We start from the raw sequence: 17,711 nt of genomic DNA, 5'->3' as shown, positions 1-17,711 counted from the left end.
TTCCTTTCTAGAGTACTTCCAAGTCTTTTCTGTACCCTAAGAAGCTGTATTTCACACTGATGTGTTAATGAAGTCTAAGGTATAAAAGATGAGGAATCTGGTAGTTGAATTTAGTTTAGTTGGAACTAAAACTATAATTTTTGTGCTCCAATTCCTCCTCTTCAGGGAGTCCTCATCTCCCTGATGGTCCAGTGGCTAAGACTGCACTCCCAGCAGAGAGGGCCTGGGTTCGATCCCTGGTCAGGGAGCTCGGTCCCACATGCCACAGTAAAGATCAAAGATCCCGCCTGCCACAAGTAAGACCCAGAACAGCTAGATAAATATGTGATAGATAAAATAATAAATGTTTTTAAAAAACCACAGTCCTCATTGAACATCCTTAATTTTCAGGTTTATACTTTTTTCAGGAAATATTATTATGGAATCTCTTTTGAAAGCATATCATTGAGTTTTGTAGATGAAAACAATGACAAAGTGACTATATATATATATATATATTTTTTATTCTCAGGGAATCACCAACTTGTCAGATTTTTTTCCCTGAGTATGAGCCTTGTAAAAATGATTTCCCCCCCAAAAGCTTTGTCCTTTCAGCATAGGCCATATTATAAGTAAAATAATAAATGTGAAGTTGCTTTGTAAATGCTGAAGTCTAGACTGGTGGTGAAAGTCAACATCAGAATCCCCCTGGGACTCCCGCTAAACTTTGTATGTCCTTCACCCTCCTGACCTAATCCTACCCTCCTCCCTGATCCTAAGAGTGTCCTGGGAGAAGCAAGGACTGTGCAGTTTAGAAAATTCTTAATGAAGCTGCTACAGCCCATTTCCTCCCCCGAGTCCAGTTGCAAATCACTGTGCTTAGATTTGTGATTTAAAATTTTATCACAACTTGGAAGTACACTTTAAAATACTTTGTTTTTAAGCTGAAGTGTTAGGGTCTTGGCATGAGTTGACATTTCTGGCCACTGGCTGTCTGATTTGGGGTCCCCAAGGATACTGTCTTGGCTCCAGAGAGTTCTAGTGTGGGCAGCCTTTGGGCAGAAGTAAATTGTCAGCATGTAGGACTCGTATGATTGGAGAAGCAAATGGCAACCCACTCCAGTGCTCTTGCCTGGAGAATCCCAGGGATGGCAGAGCTTGCGGGCTGCCGTCTATGGGGTCACACAGAGTCGGACACGACTGAAGCGACTTAGCAGTGGCAGCAGCAGGACTCATATGTGTGCTTCCCAGGTGACTCAGTGGTAAAGAGTCTGCCTGCCAAGCAGAAGATGAGGGTTCGATCCCTGGGTCGGGAAGATCCCCTAGAGAAGGAAATGGCAACCCATTCCAGTATTCTTGCCTGGAAAATTCCACAGACAGAGGAGCCTGGCAAGCTACAGTCCATGGGGGTCTCAAAGAGTCGGACATGACTGAGCACACACACTGAATCCTGAATCATTTGCAGGATTCAGTGGAGAGTTTTTAAATGTCAAGAATTCTAGTTTCCTGTTTATTTGCTTTCCTTCCCATTCCCCCCACCCCCAATTAATAACTTGTATTTGCCAATAGGTCAGGGAAGTTAAAAAAACTTCTTCGGGCCTGGAACTCCGCATGGTTACTTCAATTCCTGGTAGGGAACCCACCTTCACCACTATTGCAGATGTTGACTGCCTGCTCTGGGCCATTGGGCGGGACCCAAACTCCTGGGGCCTGAATTTAAACAAACTGGTAAGTTGACCTAGTCTTCCTATGATACTCTTCCCCTCACTCCAACTTTGTTTAAAAATGGTTGATATATATTACTGTGTAAGTTTAGAGAATACAGCATGATGGTTTGATTTATGTATATTGTGAAATGATTACCACAGAAGGGCCAGCTGACATCCATCTTCTCATACAGATACGATAAAAAGAAAGTAGGAAAGAGAAAAGGAAAAATATTTCTCTGTATGTTGAGAACTCGGGATTTACATACACTCTTCACAGCAGTGTTGCCTATAGTCATCTTGTGACTATAGATACTGCATCCCTAATACTTACTTATACTGGAAGCAGAAGTTTGTTTTTGACCACCCTCCTTGCCTAAAACATTCTTGAATCAGTTGATAGTCCTGTGGTTTCCCCTGATCCAGTCCCAGACCCCCCAAAACTTGAGTGGGTTCTGTTCAATTCTTTTCATTTGTCTAATTTGTCATCAAATCCCATTGCTTCTGCCTTTGAAAGTTCTTTAAAAGTTGTTTTGTTTTTTTTTTTTCCATTTCTGGTGTCCTCACTCGAGATCAGGTCGTTGTCTTGCTATTTCCTGACTAGCCTCCTCATTACAGATTTCCTTCGTACTCTGATAGCTGTCTCTTTAAAGCCCGATAATTATTCCTTACCCTCTGCAGCTCTCATCGTGATGGATGGGTGTGTGACTTGTCTGGGATGTTGTGGCACTCAGGGATGGGTACGCATGTGAAGCTGACCTACCAGTGCCATCGTTCTTACTTGTCCTTTAAAATTTTAAAGGATAGTCTGGTACAGTAGCCTGGGGTGTGGGTCCCAGTGTTTGACCCAATTTTGAACCTTATATTAGTTTCATGGCCTTAGGAAAGTCGCTTAGCTACTCTTTAAGTTTCAACTGCTTCATGGAAATATGGAAATAAAAATTGTACTTGTCACATTGGGTTAGACAGAAAGTAAATGAGAAAGTGCATGCAAACTAGCTTGCCTAGATGCTGGCTTATAGTATGAACTCAGCCAGTGTTAACCAGCTGCTGCTGATGGTGAGGATAATGATAATTGTTCTGATATGCTATACTCTTCTACTAGTAATAATAGAATATTTTATATGTTTGGTGGAGGTTTATATGGGGTGGCAAAGAGTCAGACACGACTGAGTGACTTTCACTATGTATTTGATGGAGCCTCTTGAGGAGTGTGTGACAGTTTGGTTTATATTCTAATATTAGTATCTGTTTTAAGTTCCATCCCTTTTTCATTTCACTAAAAGCCATTTTTCATAATTAAAAAGAATAAAATATCCAGGGACACGTTCTACTTGATTTTAATCTCATTATTCAGTGAAAGTTAGTAAAATCAGTAATCTATTTTTATATTAATGAAGCTATTCACCCAGCTTTTCACCTTTCAAGAGATGTTGTGCCATTACACAGACCTAAGCTTTGCTAGTCCAGTTTTCAACTATATTTGCTGAACTTTTAAAAAATGAGGCAAAAATTTTCCCTCAGTTCAGTGTTGATATATTTTTAGACTGCAAATTGAATGACTACTCTGCTTAAGTCTTCACAATATGGTACTAGCCTACTTAATCTTTTAAAAAAAATTTATTGGCGTAGAGTTGACTTACAATTTTGTATTAGTTTCTGCTGTACAGCAAAGTGAATCAGTTTTACGTATACTTATCAGTTCAGTTCAGTCGCTCAGTCGTGTCCGACTCTTTGCGACCCCGTGAATTGCAGCACGCCAGGCCTCCCTGTCCATCACCAGCTCCCAGAGTTCACTCAGATTCACGTCCATGGAGTCAGTGATGCCATCCAGCCATCTCATCCTCTGTCGTGCCCTTCTCCTCCTGCCCCCAATCCCTCCCAGCATCAGAGTCTTTTCCATGAGTCAACTCTTCGCATGAGGTGGCCAAAGTACTGGAGTTTCAGCCTTAGCATCAGTCCTTCCAATGAACACCCAGGACTGATCTCCTTTAGGTTGGACTGGTTGGATCTCCTTGCAGTCCAAGGGACTCTCAAGAGTCTTCTCCAACACCACAGTTCAAAAGTATCAATTCTTCGGCACTCAGCTTTCTTCACAGTCCAACTCTCACATCCATACGTGACTACTGGAAAAACCATAGCCTTGACTAGACGGACCTTTGTTGACAAAGTAATGTCTCTGCTTTTGAATATGCTATCTAGGTTGGTCATAACTTTCCTTCCAAGGAGTAAGTGTCTTTAATTTCATGGCTGCAATCACCATCTGCAGTGATTTTAGAGCCCCCAAAATTAAAGTCTGACACTGTTTCCACTGTTTCCCCATCTATTTGCCATGAAGTGATGGGACCAGATGCCATGATCTTCGTTTTCTGAATGTTGAGCTTTAAGCCAACGTTTTCACTCTCCTCTTTCACTTTCATCAAGAGGCTTTTTAGTTCCTCTTCACTGTCTGCCATAAGGGTGGTGTCATCTGCATATCTGAGGTTATTGAGATTTCTCCTGACAGTCTTGATTCCAGCTTGTGCTTCTTCCAGCCCAGCATTTCTCATGATGTACTCTGCATATAAGTTAAATAAGCAGGGTGACAATATACAGCCTTGACGTACTCCTTTCCCTAATTGGAACCAGTCTGTTGTTCCATGTCCAGTTCTAACTGTTGCTTCCTGACCTGCATACAGATTTTTCAAGAGGCAGGTCAGGTAGTCTGGTATTCCCATCTCTTTCAGAATTTTCCACAGTTTATTGTGATCCACATAGTCAAAGGCTTTGGCATAGTCAATAAAGCAGAAATAGATGTTTTTCTGGAACTCTCTTGCTTTTTCGATGATCCAGCGGATGTTGGCAATTTGATCTCTGGTTCCTCTGCCTTTTCTAAAACCAGCTTGAACATCTGGAAGTTCATGGTTCATGTACTGCTGAAGCCTGGCTTGGAGAATTTTGAGCATTACTTTACTAGTGTGTGAGATGAGTGCAATTGTGCGGTAGTTTGAGCATTCTTTGGCATTGCCTTTCTTTGGGATTGGAATGAAAACTGACCTTTTCCAGTCCTGTGGCCACTGCTGAGTTTTCCAAATTTGCTGGCATATTGAGTGCAGCACTTTCACAGCATCATATATCCACTCTTTATTTTAGATTCTTATTTCATATAGGTCATTACTGTGTATTGAGAAGAGTTTGCTGTGCTATACTAGCCTAATTTATTCTTGCCAACAACTGTTTCAGGGGTAAGAGTGAGGAGCCCAGGGGCACAGAGATAAGAAATTGTCCACCAGGCTGGTAAACCCTGCAGAGAATAGAGATGTCTGTATTATTTACCTCTGTATCCACAGTGACTACAGTAATGCCTCATTTTGAAGTGCAAGTATTTGTCGATAAACGGGAGGTCTCATAGCTATCAGTAGTAAGTGACAGAGCTGGGACTTGAACCCAGATCTCCGTGCTCCAGAGGCTGTACTTTTCACCACTACACTACCTTCTCCCTATGCCTGCTGCCTCTCTACTTCTCCTCTGGGGATATATACACCTGGGATCTGCAAAACCACAAGATAAGCATCATACATCTTTTTGGAGCAAAAATTTAACTCAACGTATAGGCAAAAAAATTTGGTTAAAGGCAACATTGATATGTTTTTAGAGTAGAATAGAAATTTTGCTTGGGGTTTTAAAGATAAAACTGTAAACTTCAATGAAATCTGTTTTTGATGACTGCTTCAGGCTATGCCCGTCTGAAGTATGAGTTAGCATGCTTCAGAAGCAGTGCTTCCAAGGGAAAAATGGAAAATCACTGTGTTAGATGGACTCCACAGGGATGCCAGTTTCCATGTATGACAGCTGAGTGATTCCTTCTCAGGCTTCTCTGGCCCACTGAATCATACAACACAAAGTCAAATCCTGTTAAAACTCCTCAAAATTGGATAAAATATTTACCTTTTAAGTCCAACAAAAGATAGCAAACTTGCCAACTTGAAAGGATGTTTTTCATCCTGTGGTTTCTTAGAGATTCAGGCTGAAGAGGTGCCTGAAGTGAGGCGGATCCAGAGATGTGAGCTGCTGTGTTTTATAGATGGCCAAATACTTACCTGATGTCCCTCTACAATTTTAGGGGATTCAAACTGATGACAAAGGTCACATCATAGTAGATGAATTCCAGAATACTAACGTAAAAGGTGTCTATGCAGTTGGGGATGTGTGTGGAAAAGCTCTTCTTACTCCAGGTAATGTTTCTTCTTTTGGGGGCGGATAAGGGAGGCTCTGTGTGTTATATAAAACTATAGAGCTTTCTACAGTCAAATCAGCTCAAGCAAAGTTAAAAAGATGAGTGTCTTTATGATAAAAATGTTTTGATATGGATGTTGGTTGGGTACCTGACATTTTCTGAATAATTTCCGTTTTTGCTTGGAGAATGCTTTTTAGTAGTATTCGATTTTCTTTCAAAGATTTTTAAAATGCTTAGTGAAGACTGAAACTTTTGTACAGATAATACAGTCACCCTCTGAACAGTGCTGGAAATTAGAATCCGAGTTGTGTTCATGACCGTGGAAGGAAGTGGCTTTGGGAACTAGTGATTTAGAGTGGCTTTCCTATATTTTTGTAAGAAAATATATATTTTAATCTTATATATTTCTTACATACTATTTAGTCTTTTAAAAAGATTTTATAGGGGTATAACTGATTTACAGTTTTGTGTTAGTTTCAGGTGTACAGCAAAGTTATCAGTTATACATATATACACTCTTTTTCAGATTCTTTTTCCATATAGGTCATTACTGAGGACTGAAAACAGTTCCCCGTGCTTTACAGTAGTTCTTATTCAGTTCAGTTCAGTTGCTCAGTCATGTCCGACTCTTTGCGACTCCACGAACTGCAGCACGCCAGGCTTCCCTGTCCATCACCAACTCCTGGAGCATGCTCAAACTCATGTTCATCAAGTTGGTGATGCCATCTAACCATCTCATCCTCTGTCGTCCCCTTCTCTGCCTTCTGTTTTGTATATAGTGGCGTGTATATATTAATCCCAATTTCCCAATTTCCTACCCTGACTATTTAGTCTTGATACAACTAAGACTGATTGCCATCCCCTGAATCCCATGCCTCAGCCTACTGCCTGAGTTAACTGATGTCGTTTCAGGCTCTCTACCCGCTTCTGTTGGCAGCATCCCTCCATCACCTTCATTCTGCCCCTCTAGGGCCTCACCCGCCCTTCCATAATCACCCAGTTCTTACTCACAATGGAAACTTCCTTGGTCACACCCCCCAAGCCCTTCACCTCCTTTAGGAAGCTCTTTCAACAAAAGCAAAACAAGCAAAGTTTCAAAGACTTCATAACATAATTGAATAGCCGCCAAAAGTTTTGTTGGAGTGAAGAAAATTTCTTTAATATCCTACTGATGCCTTACTTTGGAAAAAAACTTTTTGTCAATTTGAAGTCAATAAAATTAAAAACCAGAGCTTATATTGAACTCAGGCATTTGTTCTAAAAGACTGTTAGGAATAAAAACAGGCTAAGGAAGGTAAACTTTTTTAAAAATTAATAAGAAATAAAAATAATTTTTAAAAGAAACTTAAAATATTCCTGTGAAGTAGCTGATTGTAAAGTAGAAGTAAAGATGCTTGAAATAGATGCTTGAGATAGTTTGCTCCGTAAATATTGTATCAAAAAGCTAATATCCTCATTAAGAGGTAATTGCCACTGGAAGAGAATAGATACATGTATATGTATGGCTCAATCCCTTTGCTGTCCACCTGACACTTATCACAACATTGTTAATCAGCTATTGTGTGTGCTTAGTTGCCCAGTCATGTCCAACTCTGCAACCCCTGCTGGAGTCCTGTCCATGGAATTCTCCAGGCAAGAATACTGAAGGCATTCCCTTCTTCAGGGGATCTTTCCAACCCAGGGATCGAACTCAGGTCTCCTGCATTGCAGGTGGATTCTTTACCATCTGAGCCACCAGGGAAGCCTTTAAGAAGCTGTATTCCAATATGAAATAAAAAGTTTAATTTAAAAAAATAGATAACTGCCAGATGTTTGCAAACTTGCAAATGTGTGGGGGGATCGTAATGGAATGTGTAGAATTCGTATAAGCAAATTGTTTTGGATTGTTAACTAAGGCATTGATAGGTCTTTATTATATAGAAATGAATATTGTAATGAGCACTGATGAAAAACTTAAAACTTGTGTGTTAAGCCAGATGAATAAATGATTAGTAGAACAATTCTGCTATGTTAAAATGAACAATAAGCTAGACACTGATTTTAAAATATCTTTGTAGTTGCAATTGCTGCTGGCCGAAAACTTGCCCATAGACTTTTTGAGTGCAAAGAAGATTCCAAATTAGACTATGACAACATCCCCACAGTGGTCTTCAGCCACCCCCCTATTGGAACAGTGGGACTCACAGAAGGTAGGTGGTTAAAAACGAAGGTCATTTATGGTTTCTTCCCCTTCTCTGCTAACTTTAGCTAGGTGTCTGTCTGCTGACTAAATCTATCTCAGCCCCCCCAAATTATAATTCTTTTTATTGGGTTGGCTAAAAAATTCATTCGAGGTTTTCCGTAAGATGTTACAGAAACACCTGAATGAACTTTTGGGCCAGCACAGTAGTTAGCTTCTTATCACATCTCCAGTTTCTTCCCCAACTGTTAGTACTTTGAAAGTGTAATTCCTTTTCCCTACTCCATTTTATCTGTCTGACTTTTTAAAGCTTTTTAGTTTGAACTAATTTCAAATTTAAGGAAGAGTTGCAGAAACACCAGAGGACTCCTGTCTGCCGATCACATTTTTGCTTTATCGTTTTCTCGCTGTTTGCATACACATACTTCAGTATCTATTTCCTAAGAACAAGGCCATTGCCTTACAGAAGCAGTTTCAAATGGGAATATTTAAATACATGCAATATTATCTAAACTTTAAACCTTATTCAAATTTTGCCAATTACCTCAGATAATTTTATATTTAACATTTCCCCCCAAGTCTTGCATGTATTCTAGGATAATACAATGTATTTACTTTTGATACCTCTTTGGTCTCCTTTAGTCAAGAGACAGAATTCCTTAGCTTGTCTTTTGTCTTTCATGATACTGAGGTTTATGTTGTAGAACGTCCTTCCTTGTCGTTTTGAGTAATTTTCCTTTATGACTTGATTCAGGTTATGTATTTCTGGCCATCTCTCTGACTGCTCGGTGGAATTGTTTCAGTTTCTGATAGGTGCTTTTTCCCCCCTGCCTTACAGATGAAGCCATTTATAAATATGGAAAAGAAAATGTGAAGACTTATTCTACCACCTTTACCCCAATGTATCATGCAGTTACCAAAAGGAAAACAAAATGTGTGATGAAAATGGTTTGTGCCAACAAAGAGGAAAAGGTATGCGCCAAGTCCAGTAAGCCGAAGAGCGTCTTCAAGATTGGCACGGGTGGAGGTGTTTTCATGAGGAGGGAAGGGAAGAGACCTAGTAAAGCTTTTTCTGGTTCAGCCAGCACAGTGGCTCTTTTATCTGTCTCTCTATATTGGAGTTATTCATAATGTTTCACACAGAAAGAAGGTTCCCCTGCATTGAAAATGTAAGGTGGAGAGGAATTCCCTAGCAGTCCAGTAGTTAGGACTTGGCGCTTTCACTGTTAGAGCCTGCGATCAGTCCCCGGTTGCAGAACGAAGATCCCACAAGCTACATGGTTTGGCCCCAAAAAAGAAAAGTGTAAGGGGAAAAGGATGTCATTGACCAATAGGCCAGAACAGATAGGCAACTCAGAAATATTGGTAAGTGTAAGAATTTAATGTAAGAAGTTTAGATTTAACGTAACCGATCAGTCAGGAAGAAGTTTATATAGTAAAATGTTCTGAGATAATCGATTATCTTTTGTGGTTTGACGTTTTGAGGAACGGCCAAACTGTTTTCCAAAGTGACTGCACCATTTTATGTTCCCATTAGCAACATAAGAGGGTTGCAGGTCCCCTTCACCTCCACCAAGACTTGTTACTGTGTTTTTAATTGTGGCCATCCTAATGGATGTGAAGTGGTATTTCATTGTGATTTTGGTTTGAAGTTGAACAGTTTCCTTTTTTTTTCTTAATAATTTAAAAAATGGATTTTGTTTTGATATTAGATCAGCTTATTGGACTTTTCTAGAAATTGAATTAAATACTAAGGTGGAACTTAGCAATATGGGAACATGGCTCTGTGAGAAATGATGCCTAAAGATTCAGATGTAGGTTCCAACTTTTCTTATGAAAGAGGACATAGTTTGTATCTGAATCAACTGGGCCCTTACACTAAAAGCCATGAGACAAGGCCCTGGCTTATGAAAATCAGTGTCACTGAAAGTTAACAGAAGCAGAGAATCAGTATGAAGAGAAGTAAGTAGTTTGGCAGCAAGATAAAAGTTGCCGTTTCTCGCCCTGAATGTTCCCAGTAGCCTGAGATGTCCAGTTATTGAAACAGTGAGGTCGTTACTTACCTCTTCATATCCGTTATTTCTTTATACCGTTTATCATTCATTTATTTGGTAAACATTACCTGACAGTCAACTAAAGGCTAAGAACTGGGATATGAACAGAAATAGCATAAGACTCATGCCATCACCAGAAGCTGTTTGTGAACTCAGTTTTAGATCACCGTATCTAAAAATTTAGCCATGTTGAATATATGCAGTGTATGATTTGGGATTTCTTTGTCTTATATTGAGATATACTTTTTTTCAACTGTTAAAAAAAAAAAATATATATATATATATATAAAAAACAAAATTTGCATCTTAACCATCTTTAAGTGTACTGTTCAGGTATATTAAGAATATTCCTGATTTGTTTTGAAGCACAATATTTTTGTGGTGAAACTTTATATTCTCTAACTTTGTCTTTCAGCAGACTACATACCCTAAAAATATTTGCTGGAGATGAACATTAACTAGTTTTTAAATATATTTAGATGAACACTAACTAGTTTTTAAATATATTTAGAAACCTCATTGGAAAGTGTGATTTGAAACAAATGCCTCTTGATGGTCATCTGTGCAGTCAGCCAGCACGTTGTGGGTTGAGTGCCTCTAAGAGCTATCTCTGTGCTAGGCCAGATGGATAGAGTGGAAAGCAAAAGTGGACAGAGTCCCCTCCATCTAGAGATTAATGTCTGCTGGGAAAGACAGACTATAATTGTCCAGTCCCCAAGTAATACAACTTTGCAGTTGTTATAGAACCATGATGGAGTAATACTGGGACTGAGTGCTCGCATGGGTGCTTTAACTTGGTCGGAAAGGCAGGTGTAGCCATCTGAAGAATGAAGGGACTTTAACACTTGAGAGGGGAGGAAAGAGTGTCCAGACAGAGGGAACAGCCTGTGTTCCATCAGGAGAGAGCGTAGTGAATCCTCAGGTTGGGAGGAAAGCTGGTGAGGCTGGAAAGCGGAGAGCCTTTGGGAGAGCTGAGTGAGGTGGACAGTGGAAGGATGTTGGGGCAGAATTATGCAGGGACATGTAGGCTGTTTTATGCTATATCAGGATTAAAGATGTAAGTTTTTTTAGAGGTTTTTAAATACCAGGTATCTCTCATGACTAGACTTCCCTGGTGGCTCAGAGGGTAAAGTGTCTGCCTGCAGTGCGGGAGAAGGGGGTTCGATCCCTGGGTCGGGAAGATCCCCTGGAGATGGAAATGGCACCCCACTCCAGTACTCTTGCCTGGAAAATCCCATAGACTGAGAAGCCTGGTAGGCTACCGTCCATGGGGTCGCAAAGAGTCGGACACGACTGAGTGACTTCACTTCACTTCTCATGACTAATAAAAAAATCATTAGTGTACAAATGTGTGTGTGCATGTGTGCACACGCCTAGAAGGAGATTGATCACAAGGAATTGGCTCATGCAATTGTGGAGGTAAAAACATTTTTTCTTTTCTTTTGCAGGTGGTTGGAATTCATATGCAGGGAATTGGATGTGATGAAATGCTGCAGGGCTTTGCAGTTGCAGTGAAAATGGGAGCCACAAAATCTGACTTTGACAACACGGTTGCTATCCATCCTACCTCTTCAGAAGAGCTGGTCACACTTCGCTGAGAACCCAGAGACGTGTGGCCGGCAGCTGGACCAGTAGACCTTCGGGAAGGAACCAAATCATCACGTTTACTTACTGTTCCCACTTTCCGTTTTTCTTTATCGTCATCAGGATCTTCCAAGTGTGGAAATTTTCAGTCGGCTTATTTCTGTACTTAGAAATTTGTTTTGTTTTTCAGGATTGATTTTTCACTTGGTCACATCTCTCAGTAATTACTGTTTGTTTTATTAGTAGCTCTGGGCTGGCTGGTTTTTGTGTTTTTGTTTTAGCCTCATCCTAAGTATAAAACTATATGAAGTACAGTTAAATGAATGTTCCTGAATGAATATTGCTTGCTAATTTTTATAGAGGAAGATGACAGTTGCTCTTCACATTTAAAGAATGCAAGTACAGAGTGATTTTGTTTTTTATGAAGCCAGTACTGTGCTCTGCATATTGCAAAGCTATTTCAAGGATGTGAGTTTTCTTTAAAAACATATAACTTAAGAGGCATACCTCCTGTATTTTATTCTTTATTTTGTTCTAAATGATTTAAAATGATTCCTGTTGACTTTTAAGAGATGAAGTTCATCAAATTTGGGAAAGATTTGAGGAGGCTGGTTGCGTGAAGGACATTTGAGAAGTGATCCTGGCTTTCAGGAGAGGGACTCAAATACTTCCAAAGGCCTTTCCTCTGCCAAGAGCTCATAGTTCAATGAATGGTTGCAATTTTTGTATATGTTCTTGTCATTTTATTTCTTTGAAAACTGTTTCCAAAAATCTGAAAATAAAATCACAGTCTTTTCTTCTTATAATATTTGTTATGAGTTAATGGGTGACAGTTCATTTTCTAAGAATATTTCAGATTGAAGGGTCAGATGGCCAAAGTGAGCTGCTTTGAGTAGGCTTAAGGCCTTATGGGAGAGAAAAGAGATTTTGCTTTTATAAGACCAGAGGCATAATAGAAACATTTAGTGAATATAATGGTTGAGAAATCATAAGTTTTTAGCATTTTATTTCCATTAGCCTTTACCAGCTAGGTTAAGTAAGCTGGTTACATTTTCCCATGGCTTTCAATAGTGACTTAGTGCTACTGACTTCTGTCATTAAGCCTTTACTGAATGTCTTCCTGGTTAGCCATGACCAGGTTGCCGCTGTACTGACGGATTAAGTAGGTCCAGTCTCAACAAAAGAAAACTGTCACTAGTAACCAGGTTATATATCTGTCATCGAGAAAACAGGGTCTAAAAACCTGGACGTGAACTGACATAATCACTGCTGGCCAAAAGGTCATGGCCTGCAGTCCTGGGCTCCGCTGACCTGGTGGGTTTCCTTTTATCGCAGGAGCCCCCCACACTCCCTTTTTTCTGGTTCCAGAGTACACCAACCTGGAAATAACCTTTTCCAAGTGTTAGTCATCTTTCTCATTAGTCCTCAGCTCAGTCCAGCCTGCAAGCCGATCACCCAAGTTGCGAGTGAAGGCTCAGATACATGAGGCAGCCTGGTGTAGGTGCTCAGTAGGAAGGAAAGCTTATAGTACTTGGTTTCTTCAAGTAACCATATAATCTAGCGTAAGAGGGAGAATTCTACACAAATAACTGGGATTCAAAGCGGCGTGTTAAGCATAGAGTGACCGTATAATCTATTGACTAGAATGGGACACTTGGGGAGTGGGAGGGGCACTCTTAATTAATTGGGACCATAGACACAAATTTGTACTCTTGTGGGAAAAGGGGACAGTGCCATCCTAGTGAGGCTTTGGAGAGGTGGAAGGATACAAGTTCAGAGGAAGCAGAAACTACCAGTTTTCTGGGAAAACTAAGAGGTATGTAGGATTTGGAATTGGGGATTGTGGAGGAGGTCAGAGGATGTGGGAGGTACAGCGGGGCAGAGATGGCCACGTATACATGGGGAATGATAAAGTTCAACTTGACTGGAGCTGAAGAGCATGTGTTAGCTGAATGTTCTTTCCCACTTGTTAAACCTGATGGTCTGGTAATATATTGATACGTAATGAACTGCCTGAAAACAGGCTTAACCTAGCAATCATTTTCTTACACTTCACAATTTTGCGGGTCAGGAATTGGAGCAGGACGGAGCTTGCAAGGATGACTCTTCTGTTGATGTTGATAAAAGTCAATTGGTGGTGTTCATATGGCAGATGGGCTGGCTTAGTGAGTCTAAAACAATCGTCCATGTGTCAGACACTTGGACAGGGGTGACTGGCTGAAAGGCTGGGCTCGGCTGGGGCTGTCAACCAAACTGCCCACGTGTGGCCTCTCTAGCATGGCCGTCTCCGAGTTGATAGATGGAAGCTCAGGGCTCCCAGAGATTGTTTCAGGATTCCCAGATAGGCACTGCAAGCCCTATGACCTAACCTTGGAAGTTCTAGAATGTCACTAATACTCTGTGTTATCAGTTAAGCAAGTCACAGAGGATTTAAGAGGGAGTGAATTGGACTTCAGCTGTCATTGGGAAGAGTGGTAAATTTGTGGCCATCTGTAATCACACACACTAATGGCAATCTACTCATTTTACAATGTTTGACTAACACCACCTTTGTGAAGACTTCTTTCACGGTCTTATGCGTATGTATTCCCATAATTCCTTGTCACATAAGGCGGTCTACACTATGTGTTCACCTCGCATATGTCACTTTCTACTTAGTGTCAATCATTTTCTGTATTCTCTATTTCAGTTTTGTAATATTCCTGGTATATTATACAGCAAATTTGGCTGTACGAGGAAGAAGGTATGTGATTGTGTGATTTTTGAGACTAAGATCTGTATTTAAAAAGAGCCCTGTAACCCTAACCGTAACATTTTAATCCTTAACTTTTTTGTGAAAAATGGGTAGGCAGGATTTTCAGGCCTTCAAACTTTCCATGAATTTTTGTGTGAATCTGACCTCCAGGGAAACAGGTAGATACAGAAGGTGATTTCCATTGTGCTCTACTCTGAGAAATACTCTTTTTTTTCCATTACCATTGATACAATAATTTAGCATGTTGACTCATCAATAAAGATCAAAGTCAACATTTTAAAGGTAAGAATGATTGTATACAGTCATTTCTAGGTTTTATATAGCGTACTTTAAGTGCTATTTAATGTCTTAGGAGAAGTTTCAAAACATGCTAAATGGTAGGTAGCACTGGCGTTAAATCTAGATTTTACATACAATGTTTATGCAAACAAGTCCCCTTAAGTTGTGTAAGCAAACATTTGTTCATTTTGCATGTTCAACCTCTAGACTCCATATATTTGAGGAATCCGAACCTTACAAACCTTGGAGGCGAAGCCCAGCTCCCCACATAGAACCTAGAAATGCTTCCTAGACTGGTGCAAGGCTTCCCAGTCTCCCTTGCAGCTAAGGAGGAGGCACATGGCAGACTTGGCCAATCAGACGCAGCCATTCCTGAGCATTCAAGAAACCAGTGATGCAAAGGAACAGGGATAGGAGGCTCCATCCTAGTGGCAGGTGATGGCCGTCGTGGCAGTAAAATCAAGGGGCAGCCTGGCTGCAGCCCTAGTGCCTGTCTTGTTGGTTTCTAGCTGTCGTGATCAGAACACCATGACACTAAAGCTGACCTCGCTGGCCCATTTCCGAGCCATGGTTTTGGCCACTGTGACTCTGGCTGCCTAACTTCTGAATATGGATCACCAGTCCTCCCAAGATTCTGTGAGCTACCCTACATAGGATACCATTCCTTTTGCTTAAATTAGTCCATGGTTATCTGAAAGTTACACTAACCCTGTCTTAATTTCCTAAAACCATCTTGAATTTCAAGAAAGCTTGTCTGTCTAGGTGCACTTGCTGCGGTGCCATTAAATACTTTTCCATGTTCTTTGCTCCTTTCAAAGTCAGGGAGCACACCCTACACATTTCTGTGCTGTGTGTTCCTCTTCTTCACTGCAGCATCCAGTACTGTTGAGTGACTGGGAGCAGTGGGAGATGACAGTAGAAAATTAGGTTGTGCTGTGTAAAGAGAACCTTGATAAATGGATGAGAAGAAGAGCAACAAGGAATCATTGAAGATCATCAGAAGAGGAAATGTCATCAAAGTGGGGGTTAGAAGATGAAGGTGGAAATAGCAAAAAAGAGAGTAGGATGGAGATCAGCAATGGGGCTGATACTGTCTTTGTGTGAGTCCATAAAGGGGCCAGACTAGGGTGGTGGCAGTGGGAGTGGAAAGGAACGCATGCAAGAAAAATTGTATTAAAATGAACCTGCAGAATTTGTGAGCTGGTTGAATTTAGGGCTTGAGGGGAAGGGAGGAGTCAAAACTAGGCCTGACGTTTCCAGCATGAGGGACTGGGAGAAGGATGATACCATTCATAGAAAGACCATTAATAAAATACCAACAACAGCCAGAGGAACTGGTTGACAGGGAGCAGATGCTCCAAGATTTAGGCATGTTGAGCTTGTGGTCCCAGTAGGGTCCTGGAGATAAAGAAGCTGGAGTTTAGAAGAAAAGTCAAGACTTGGGAGAGATTTGTGAATTACACACGTGAAGATCATAGTTAAAGCCACAAGTCTATGCATGACCCTTAGGGAGTGTGATGAGAGACAAGGCCAGAGCATCAATAATGCCCACATTTAAAGGATGGATAAAGGGCTAAAATCTTGGAGGAAAAAGACAGGATAGGAATAAAGTCATGGGGAAGGTGCTCGGCGAAAAGGGAGAAGAGTCTTAGGCCACTGAACCTGAAGGCAGAGGAATGTTCACGGGAGTGTCAGTGTTCTTCAGCCAAGGAGCATCCCATCTTTGAGCAAGTTTTGCGTGCGTGCTAAGTTGCTTCAGTTGTGTTCTACTCTTTGCGACACCATGGACTGTAGTCTGTCAGGCTCCTCTGTCCATGGGATTTTCCAGGCAAGAATACTGGAGTGGGTGGCCATTTCCTCCTTCAGGGAATCTTCCTGAACCAGGGACTGAACCCAGGTGTCCCACATGGCACGTAGAGTCTTTACTGTCTAAGCCACCAGGAAAACACCATGCTTGAGTGTGGGGAGGAATAAATACTAGAGTGAATAAGACATGCTTTCATCATTCAGTTCAGTTCAGTTCAGTCACTCAGTCGTGTCTGACTCTTTGTGACCCCATGAATCGCAGCACGCCAGGCCTCCCTGTCCATCACCAACTCCTGGAGTTCACTCAGACTCACGTCCATCGAGTCAGTGATGCCATCCAGCCATCTCATCCTCTGTCGTCCCCTTCTCCTCCTGCCCCCAATCCCTCCCAGCATCAGAGTCTTTTCCAATGAGTCAACTCTTCGCGTGAGGTGGCCAAAGTACTGGAGTTTCAGCTTTAGCATCATTCCTTCCAAAGAAATCCCAGGGCTGATCTCCTTCAGAATGGACTGGTTGGATCTCCTTGCAGTCCAAGGGGCTCTCAAGAGTCTTCTCCAACACCACAGCTCAAAAGCATCGATTTTTCGGCACTCAGCCTTCTTCACAGTCCAGCTCACATCTATACATGACCACTGGAAATGGGGACATGCAAATCAAAAACTACAGTGAGATACCACCTCACACCTGTCAGAATAGGTATTGTCAAAAAACACAAATGCTGATGAAGATGTGCAGAAAAGGAAATCTTATTATACTCTTGATGGGAATGTAAACTGGTACAGCTAATGTAGAAATAAATATATGGAGGCTTCTATAAAAACTGAAAATAGAACTACCATATCATCTAGCAATTCCACTCCTGGATATATATCTGGAAAGAACAAAAACACGAACTCAAAGATACATGTACCCCAGTGTTCACAGCACTTGGAAATTATTTACAATATCCAAGATACATGGAAGCAAGTGTCCATCAAGGGATGAATAAAGAAGATTTGGTATATATGTGTGTATATATACATGTGCTGTGCTGTGCTTAGTTGCTCTGTTGTGTCTGACTCTTTGCAACCCCGTGGACTGTAGCCCACCAGGCTCCTCTGTCCATGGGATTCTCCAGGCAATAACACTGGAGTGGGTTGCCATGCCCTCCTAT

General features: G+C 41.1%; 1 protein-coding gene across 1 annotated transcript in view; it reads left to right on the top strand.

The window, feature by feature from the left end:
* Nucleotides 1-12,524, top strand: part of GSR (glutathione-disulfide reductase) — a 45,042-nt gene extending 32,518 nt beyond the window's left edge. The window contains exons 9-13 of the mRNA XM_019953586.2: nucleotides 1,549-1,707; nucleotides 5,788-5,899; nucleotides 7,959-8,090; nucleotides 8,919-9,052; nucleotides 11,583-12,524. Coding sequence (XP_019809145.2) covers nucleotides 1,549-1,707; nucleotides 5,788-5,899; nucleotides 7,959-8,090; nucleotides 8,919-9,052; nucleotides 11,583-11,732 — 687 coding nt within the window. The 3' untranslated portion in view covers nucleotides 11,733-12,524. The remainder of the gene's footprint in view (nucleotides 1-1,548; nucleotides 1,708-5,787; nucleotides 5,900-7,958; nucleotides 8,091-8,918; nucleotides 9,053-11,582) is intronic.
* The last annotated feature ends 5,187 nt before the right edge of the window (nucleotides 12,525-17,711 follow it).

Source organism: Bos indicus, chromosome 27, assembly GCF_029378745.1.
Source record: "Bos indicus isolate NIAB-ARS_2022 breed Sahiwal x Tharparkar chromosome 27, NIAB-ARS_B.indTharparkar_mat_pri_1.0, whole genome shotgun sequence".
In the NCBI taxonomy this organism is placed as follows: Eukaryota; Metazoa; Chordata; class Mammalia; order Artiodactyla; family Bovidae; genus Bos; species Bos indicus.
This window is presented reverse-complemented; position numbering and strand designations above follow the sequence as displayed.